Source organism: Spinacia oleracea, chromosome 4 (genome assembly GCF_020520425.1).
Source record: "Spinacia oleracea cultivar Varoflay chromosome 4, BTI_SOV_V1, whole genome shotgun sequence".
Classification (NCBI taxonomy): domain Eukaryota; kingdom Viridiplantae; phylum Streptophyta; class Magnoliopsida; order Caryophyllales; family Amaranthaceae; genus Spinacia; species Spinacia oleracea.
This window is the reverse complement of record NC_079490.1, coordinates 21,873,137-21,882,615: the sequence shown is the minus strand read 5'-3', so window position 1 is coordinate 21,882,615 and position 9,479 is coordinate 21,873,137. Positions and strand designations below refer to the sequence as shown.

Here is a 9,479-nt window from a genome sequence, read left to right as displayed (position 1 = left end):
AACATCAAATTAAATCGATTCTTCTTCTTCAAATCTGAGTTATGCAACTGATAATCAGATTTTGGGAGGTAATTTTTCAATTTTGAAATAATAAATTCTATGTTTTGATGATTTTGATTTTGTAATAATCGTGTGTTTGATGATATTTTGATTATTTTGATGATTTTGTTTTTGTAATAATCGAGTTTTGATAGCTTTGATGATTTTAATGAATCAAATTATGTAACAACACGCTGATTTCGTTGAAATCGCTGATTTTTAAGATTTTGATTATGTAATTACGATTTTTTCCAGAAAAGAACAATTTTACGTATTAAAAGAACATATGCTCGTATTAAAAGAACAGTTTCTTTATGCTCGTATTAAAAGAACAGTTTCATTATAGTAGAAAAATAGACCATTTGCGTTTCATAATTTGTTCTTTCATTCTATTGTGTTCTTCTTTTTAATTATTTTCAATTTCATTTGTGTTTCATAAGTTGTTCTTTTTATTTTATTGTGTTATTTTTCTTCTTACCTTTTATTTATCCTTTGTTCTTTTGATTGTGTTCTTTTTCTTGGTTTTATACATGTTAACCTATTATTTTTTCAAATATTATGAATAATGTGCTTGATAATTCATAACAGAATGATGAAAATGATGATTCCGAATCCTATATTATTGTTGGACAAGGTACTTGACTTGTTCTTTTAGTCTCTCTATTTGTTCTTTTAGTCTTTTCATTTGTTCTTTTTATAATATTCTGTTAAAAGAACAAAATAAAAACACGTGCATAGTTCTCATTATGCACACTTTAAGAATTTTTCCTTTCTCCTTCTCTGTTATTCTTTGATTCTACTTCCTATTTTTTCATTTTCTATTTTTCAGCAACTATATATATAAAAAATTGTACTTATGAATCATAACCATTAGCCATTTAGAAATACATTTTAGAGAGAGAAAGAGGAGAGGATTTACATTCTCTCAACATAAGAGAGATTTTTTGAGAGAGAAAGAGTGAGATGGTGAGTGAAAGAGTAAAAAATATATTTTCTCCTTATTCTCTCTCTAAAATTCTTTCTGAATGTTTCTCATTTGTTGAAAATGAGTGAATAAGAAAAACACTAGTTCAATTTGGCTAGTTTCGAAGCAAGAGAATATCTGGAGAGCGTGATATTTTCCGAGGATTGAGATCAATTTTTGAAGATTTATTAAAAGATATTGATGCTCCTGATAAATGTTGATCAAGTATTTAAGGTACGTTTCCTTGTTCTTTCCTCTAATGTTCTTTTCAAATTGTAATGTTCTTTTCAAATTGTAATGTTCTTTTCACAACTTACTTTTACTGTGGCATCAACATAGTTTGTTCTTTTATATCAACGTACATAGATTGTTAAAAAAAGAACATATAATGGTTTGAAAAGAACACATAACACTTAAAAAACTACATAGTTTGATTCGTGGTAAAAGAACAAAAATACTTTTAAAAAAATATAGATTTAGTTTTAAGTGCATCAAAATATCGTCGTTTCGTCTTTTTTTAATTAGAACATAAAATCGTTTGAATAGAACAAATAACACTTAATAAAAGAACATAGATCTGATGCGTTGGATAAGAACAAAAATATATTTAAATAAAAATATAGATCTAGTTTTAAGTGCATCAAAATATCGTCGTTTTTGTCTTTTTAATTAGAATACTAAGTGGTTTGAAAAGAACAAATACAACTAATAAAAGAACATAAATTTGTTGTTCTTTTCGTCTCTTTCATTCTGTTCTTTGATAAGGAAAAAGAAAATATTGTTCTTTTTCATCTATTTTGTTCTCTTGTTCTTTTTTTTGTTATCTTTTTTATATTAAAACTTTTGAGTTTTTGTTATTTTATTTTTCTTTTGATTTTGTTTTTTGTGTTTTCTAAAAAAGTTGTTGTTCTTTTTTAATTATTTTGTGTTCTTTTTAACGTTTTTACTGTTTTTTAATTTTTTATAATATTATCAATAATATGTTTTTTTTTGTTTTTCTGTTGTATTTTTCACATGATGTTCTTTTTGTAAAATAGTTGTTCTTTTTATAGTGTACCAGGAGAGAGAATATGTTATTTTCAATTTTGTACATTTTCTTTAGTTTTTTAACATTAGTGTTATTTTCAGCTTTTGGTTAATGTTCTTTTCGTTTACTCTATTATGTTCTTTCTGTTTAGTTTCTTATGTTCTTTTTTGTATTTTTTTTTTATTTTTTGCGTTTTCTTTTAATGTTTTTGCGTTTTGGTGCAAGTGCACGTAGATCTACGTGCAGGTCTGCACCATCCGCGCGTTGATACGGTCATACCTCTCCATTCGAAGTTCATAAAAAATAATCAGCAATTGCTATGGATGGGGTAAAGCAATTGCCTGTTGGATCTGGATCTTCTTCAAATTCAAGGTTTTTTTTTCTTTCTAAATTTTCAATAAGACCACAATAACCAACATCCCACAACATAAAAAAACTATTATTGCAACAGCTCGGGTTTTTACGAACTGACCATCAAGGAAGCCCAAAATTCAAAATTTACCAAAAAAGGAACAAAAACACTAAGGTTCGTAAGTTCACCTTCAATTGTACGATTTTGGAGATGAAATTTGAATGCGCGTGGATGAAGTCACCTATTTCCACAAGAAAATCGCTGATGATGTCATGAACCAGTACAATTATGGTTGAAGCAGCAGTAATGGAGGAGAGAGGAATTGAAACACGGTACAGAGAAGAGAAGGGTTAAAGATTTTTTGAAAAAAAATGAAATCCCTGTTTAGGTGGCAAGTGATGATGACGTGTCCAATATTTTAGGAGGGAAACCAACTTTAGGTTGTCAACGTTTTTAACGTTGACTTTGTAGCAGGTAACCGGTCATCTAGGCTTAATAATAGTACTTGGGTCATAAAAGTTGGATTATTTAGAAATATCGCATAGGTAGGCTTAATTAAAGAAAATCGGACAAAGATTGGATTAATAATTACAAATTTTCCAATCATTTTATCAAATCATCCACCCGCCTTCGTCTAGTCCCTCCAACAGCATCATCATCCATTGCCGCCAATCAGCAACACTACAGCTCCCTCCACCCTTGCAAGTGATGCAACTACTAGTCTACTACTCTCCCCTTCACATTACCTCCACCACCTAATAACCCCTAAAATCACCAGAATTCGGCGAAGATCGATCAAGGTAAGCTTGAATTTCAAATCAATCTCTAATGACAACAAAAATGGAGATGCTTTACTCAAGTTTGACTTCAATTTTAATTTGGTTGAAAATTGATCTTTAAATAGTGCAAGTGGGACGATGAACTTTATGCTGCGGAAAATGTCTAACGCTGCCGTAGCAGTACCGTCAGAAGCAATATCAGAAATTCCCGATCAGTTTCCACTGGTATCACCGTGGCTGAAGAAAACTCCGTCACAGAATTTGACGACTTTGAAAGGATTAATCGGAAAAGATAGTTCGATGAAACTCGTCGTTTTGGCGCACGTCGCAGCAGCGATGACCGAAAACCAGCCGCCGGTGATTCTAGGGCACGAATTTATCGAGAAAGCCAGTTGGATTCTCCGACGCCGGAATCTCCAATCAACAACACTTTAAACAAGTAATTATACCTCATTTTTTGTTTGTGAAAATTTGATTTTGAATTACTCCGTAGAAATTCAGAGAAAAAATCTAAAATTTGTTGAAAATTTATTATATTTTTTATTTCTTTCCTGAAAAAATGTATGAGTAGTGTTTTCTGTTTCCTGTTAAAAAGTTATTCAAGTAAAGTCTTGATTCGTTGAAGGAGTACTAGGGTCTGTTTGACTTTCAAACGAAGACAAAAAGTGTAGATAAGGTCATGTTCAATTATTTTGACTTATTGTAGACAAAATGTATTAAGATAAGTTCATACTCATTATAGATGAATTAAGATAAAATAAGTTTTTGTTTTGGACAAATAAATAAGTTTTTGCTAGATAAGTCGAATAGAAAGGAACCTAGGTTAAGATAATACCAGACAATATAAGTTGAACAACCGAACATAACCTAAGTTAATCATTACATAAAATCTATTGTTTAAGGAGCAGTTGTAGACTGACAGTGCACTTAATCTTGTTTTACAAAAAGTCTTTGTTCGTTGTATTTGATTTTTTTTAGCTTACATTATATTTGCTCCTCTTCACCAAACTAAGCTTGCTGGCAACCTCAGTAGTTTCTGTGTCTACTTCATATGCAATATATTGCACTACATATGCACTTAATCTGAATCTTCATTGCATATTACTACTACTTATTTACTCATGTCACTGCCACGCAGAAATAATACTGATTCTAGTTCCAATGAAATTAAACATGTTGGTAGGATACCGGACATCGAAAGTGTTACCAATGATAAGGAGGGTGGCTCAACTGCATCATCACCTGTCCAAGTTCTCGAACCAACTGTGAGAAAATCCTCGTCCCTTGGTCAAGTATTTACTTTTGTTATTTTTGGTTTAATTTTTGGGGCTATCGCAGTAATCAACATTTTCTTACTCATACCTTGCATTGTTATTGCTATCCTTGCAGTAGCGTTACCTCTATTATTGCTCTCTCTTTTAGTTACGCGGTTATTCCAATTTATTAGACATGATGATGATTATAATAAAACTGTCCAACTTCAGCATCTTATCCGCAGCTGGCTATACTTGGCTATAATTATAGTTATGGTAGGAGTGTGGGTTTTCTTGCCGATGGCTAAAATTTTTCCTTCCTTGAAACACGTGAGGTTTTTAGATTTGCCGATCACAGAATGGGTTGTTATAGTCTATGTGATGAGTGGTTTTTATATTCTCAGCTATTGGGTTTATTTTTTGGTTCATGATTTAATAACCTCCGTAGCACATGATGAAAGCAAGCTTCATATTGCACAAGCACTCTCAGATATAATTGATTCTTTGATTTTCTGGTGGACGGAACTAATGGTAACAGGATGTGTCCCTGCTTTTAAGCATCATGAGATACTGGGGTTGCGCACTCAAAAGTGGATTGAAGTATCAGTTCTAGTCGTTATTGGCTTCAACGTCATTACCTTATTTACTCGTGTAACTGTGTGGTTACTACGATATTTCTTACAAAACTCTTACCATGATGCTAAAAACGATTCTCTAACTAAAAATATACCAGGGTTAGATGTAATTTTAGGGAAGCACCTACAAAAAGGATATTTAGTGTATGGTGCCAATGGTATGAGAAGGAGCATCAACTTCATGTTGAGCTCATTGTTGCTGGTACTTACGTGGGTGTATTACTTTGGCTCACTCCTAAGTAGAACAGACGAAGGCAAACATATTTGGGAATTTGGAAAAAGGACTTTGATATGTCTGTTAATGTGCTCCTTTCTTTGGTCAATCAAATCTTTGGTATTGTTAACATGGGAAGTACACACTGTATACGGTCGATTATATTCTAGAATCTTGAACATCAATGAACAATTGTACTTCCTTGGCGTTCTTGGTCGCTGCAACCATGATATTTTATCCCTGCAATGTGAAATAGAAGTGGATCATGAAGGAGCAGAAACAGAAGGGAGTAACATAAGCAGCTCTCAAGGAGGATCCCTATTACACAAGTTTCAAAAATATTTTCCTGCCACATTTACGCATTTCTTGAAAAAACGAGTGGAAAAGAAGAAATCGACAGCCAAAAAGAGGGAAAAAGTCAGGAATGACTTCTTAAAACTTAAGGATAAGAATCCAACTATGGATGACGTACAACGGGTGGCTCGATATTTTTTAGCAGCGAAAACTACTTTACTGGTGGAGACCTACACATCTGACGTTCTAAAGATTTTGGATTCAAGTGGTAATAACAGGTAAGAAATTAAACTCCCTTCACTAGATTGAGTATATATGATGCTCTTCCTAATTATTCTCCTTACATTTCCGGTTCCAAATTAATTGCAACACTTAAATTTTTGCTCTGTTTATATACTTATTTTAACCTTGCATGAATATCTTTCCTAGTTTCCTTCTGTATTAAAAATAAATGTTAGTTGTAAGATGTTGTTAGATTAGGTTAAATGTATTTCTTCAAATTATCAAATTTTACTGATAGCTTTGGCAAAGTTTTACAGATGTTGTAAGATAATTATCAGTACATATCCACGTATATTAATGATAGCTTTGGCAAAACTAATTTGTAGTGGAGGAAGAAGGTTTTATGCTACATGTTTTTACTGTTAGGAACAGAGTTTTTCTAAAAATAGAATTGTAGTTCTTAATTTTTGTTCTAAAATTTATAGGAAACCTGTGGTAAATTTGTTCTGAAATTTAAAATTCTTTTACTTTAGTAGTAGGGTGGTGGGCTTACCTTTCTGATCATTTTAAAATTTCATGATGCTCTTTGTGTCAAAATCAGAGAAAATTTGAAGCGACTTATCAGCTGGGAAAGCCGTTCTACAAGTTCTTGCACAAGTACGAGTGAGAATCCTCACATTGTCAAAATTATTTGGGAAATATGGAAGCAATTTTGCAGTTGGCTGCAACGCTATCATGTAATTCCAAAACCAAGCCGGTCTCCTTCAACCAAAGGCTCCAGTGTAACTCAACGTTCAAATGATGGAATATGGAAAAATGATTGGGACCATTTTGTTCGAGAGTTACTCAAGAATGAAGCGGACTCTTCTGAGACATCTTTTACAAATATCCGAACATGGGTGGTATGTAATTTAGCTACTGGTCTCTATCTCTTGTGGCTAAGCAGCCCTTAATCGGAAAGAAAAAACAGTTTAAAGGATAGTTAAACTCTTAAACCAACAGTTAGATACGACCCTGGGGTTAAAAGAACGTACAATTAAAAGTAAAAGAAACATACACAGTATCGCATCTCTATTTGTTAAAGAACATATGTTGCACATGAATATAGGATATGCTCTTTTATGTTTAACTATCCTTTGTTTTGAAGGGCATCATGCTCTCGTGTGTAGAATCTAATTTGCGGTAGCATACTATGTGTTTCTTCCCTTGATATTTAGCTTTGCAACTTGTAACTAATTGTACTTGTGCAGGTGAGGGCACACAACAATTGTATGTTCCTTGCAAATACTCTAAGCAATGCCAAGGAAGTTGCAGATTGTTTAAACAGTATTATCGGTGGGATTCTAATAGGAGTAAGTTTCATAATGTGGCTTTTCCTCACAAGAGTAGCTACTACCAAAGTAGTTGTCCTCGTTGCATCACCATTGTTGGCGGCGACTTTTATATTTGGAGATACTTGCAAAACTCTTTTCGAGGGATTTTTTTTCATATACGTGGTTCATCCATTTGATGTTGGTGATTTATGTGTCATCGATGAGAAAATGGTTGGTTAGTCAACAGCATATTACTTTTAACTTCGTTCTCAGTTTTACGTTATTAATCATGATGAAGATGAACCTTATTGATTGAGAATATAATCGTGCTTATCATTCTGTAGTTGGAGGTCACGTCAATAGGTGTTTGGACAACAACCTTCTCAAACGTGGACAAAATTGGTTTGAGGGAGGCTGTGAATTATCCTAATTCAGACTTAGCTCGCAAAATCTTCACTAATTACAAAACTGAATTTGATTGGAGTGATTATGTGGAATTTGATCTAAGTTCTTTGGCCAGAATGAATCTTAACGAACTAGAAGAAGAGATTGAAGAGTAAGTTATCTTCTTGAATTGTTCATTTACTTAATAAACTTTTCGTCAATTTACTTAACTGTGTACATCTTTCAATCTCAGCAGTCGTATTAATAAGGACAGCTTTGATTTTCTGCCAAGTTCTCATAGTGTGACAATGTCAGCCATGGAAGATAATGTCAAGTTAATTATTCGTCTGAAATTCAAGGCTGAAAATACTAAAGATTGGACGTACTTTGAATGTCTTCAACGAAAGGATAAACTAAGAGCTGGATTGTATCTGTACATACAGAACATAATCCAGATATTCAAGCCAAAATTTCCAATCCAAAATAAGGTTAATCATCTGTATATTACTATATTACTACTCGATCCGTACAGGCTGGTTCCTTCGTTGGCTTTATAAACAACAAGGGGCTGACTTTGGTAACAATGATTTTCCCTTGGATATTTTGCATAACCTCTAACAATGCTGTCTTATTCTTACCTATTGCAGATTAAAGGAAATGAGCAATCATGTAGTCAGCAAAATAACCGTTCAAGGGCGTAATGCAAGTGAAACGAGCTGCCAGAGATTTTACACTTAGGGCATGCTTGGATTGGGTGTAATGGATTATGGGGGTAGTAAAAGTCAAACCACCTTAATAAAAGGACGATGAAGGTGGTTGCAAGGAGGGTGGCGTGGTGGTATTGTGATGAGAAGTTGTGGTAGTGGTGGTGTTGTGAGGAGAAGGGAGGAAGGGGGATTAAGGTGAAGGGATGAATCTTAATACTCTGTAGTCTGTACTTAGTTGTTGTTAATTAGATTCAGTCCACATCTTTATTTGTTTACTCAGTTTTCTGCATTTCCTCCATTTTTCTGTGATGGAAGAAGGGTATATAAGCCATATGTATTGTTAAACTTAGAGCTCACTTTACTGAGCCTATTTTTAAGGTTATTCAAAAAATTACGCCCCATCTGATTCGCAACAGACGACAGAGGGTGTGTCTGTATGTACTGGAACAATGATAGAAAGGTTGTTGCTCTTTCTTTTTGGAGTTGATATAAATATGTGCAATGTATTTACTCCCTCTGCCCCTTTGAGATTGTTTGATGGAGGAAGTCTTCCAACACATGTGGAAGGGTGGAAGACTCTTTTGATAGTTTTTCTTAACGCCCTTGACGTAGTCGCCTACAACGGACCTTTGATGTTACTTTTTGTTGGAATTAGTGACTCGATTTCAACTTATAATGGAACAGATCTCATGATTGACTCTTTTTTTTTTTGAGTTGATGCTAGTTGGAGATGAAAGTTTGTTTTACTAGCTTTCCAAACGCATGGTCCCGAGCTCATTTTGGATAAGAAGTAGGAGAGTTATGTCAATTTTACGACAAGTTATCCACGAGTAGGGGGTGTGCGGTGGCACAACTAATGTGTGTGCCCGCACAAATTGCAGAAAATGAGGTGATTAATGGTGCAACACCATACTAATCATAACATGATTAATGGCCTAATTCCCAAAAGTATAGTGACTAGAATAATTAGGTACACCCAAGGGAACATTACGCTTAACTCCTCACAAAGAAATTTCCCAAGGAAAAAGGTTCTAACATAGTTTGCTTTCATAATATCTAACTCTTAAGAAATAAGAAGTCATCACAAGCTCCCAGAAACTAGCTCAAATGGGTACACATACAACTCAATAAATATACATATCACCAATAATGTGTAAAGAACATTTAGGAAGTTACATACCCAAAACGCATGGTAATCAAACGGATTTGAAATCACGCATACCATTTTTACCATGACTAGAGCATACGTTGAAATGACAAGGTACAGAGATTAATAATCTACTCATCATTAGAAAT

At 33.6% G+C, this 9,479-nt stretch overlaps 1 protein-coding gene across 7 annotated transcripts; it reads left to right on the top strand.

The window, feature by feature from the left end:
• The first annotated feature begins 2,979 nt into the window (after positions 1–2,979).
• Positions 2,980–8,676, top strand: LOC110798593 (mechanosensitive ion channel protein 5-like). 7 transcript variants are annotated; one of them, XM_056843671.1, is made up of 9 exons: positions 2,982–3,182; positions 3,287–3,600; positions 4,345–4,426; positions 4,953–5,835; positions 6,381–6,681; positions 7,030–7,323; positions 7,437–7,648; positions 7,730–7,964; positions 8,124–8,676. In XM_056843671.1, exons 4-9 carry the CDS (start codon positions 5,210–5,212, stop codon positions 8,175–8,177), a joined length of 1,722 nt encoding a protein of 573 aa, XP_056699649.1. In that variant the 5' UTR covers positions 2,982–3,182; positions 3,287–3,600; positions 4,345–4,426; positions 4,953–5,209; the 3' UTR covers positions 8,178–8,676. The 7 variants fall into 7 exon arrangements, 5 of the variants coding, with proteins under 5 accessions (XP_021859472.1, XP_021859473.1, XP_056699649.1 ...); XM_056843672.1 differs by having other exon boundaries at positions 4,300–4,426; XM_022003780.2 differs by having other exon boundaries at positions 2,981–3,182; positions 4,345–5,835.
• The last annotated feature ends 803 nt before the right edge of the window (positions 8,677–9,479 follow it).

Coding starts and splice junctions, on each gene's coding strand:
- LOC110798593 (XM_022003780.2), top strand. CDS start 4,688: ATGGTAGGAGTGTGGGTTTTCTTGCCGATGGCTAAAATTTTTCCTTCC. Junction 7,649..7,729: donor CTAGAAGAAGAGATTGAAGA/GTAAGTTATCTT, acceptor TTTCAATCTCAG/CAGTCGTATTAATAAGGACA. Junction 7,965..8,123: donor AATTTCCAATCCAAAATAAG/GTTAATCATCTG, acceptor TACCTATTGCAG/ATTAAAGGAAATGAGCAATC.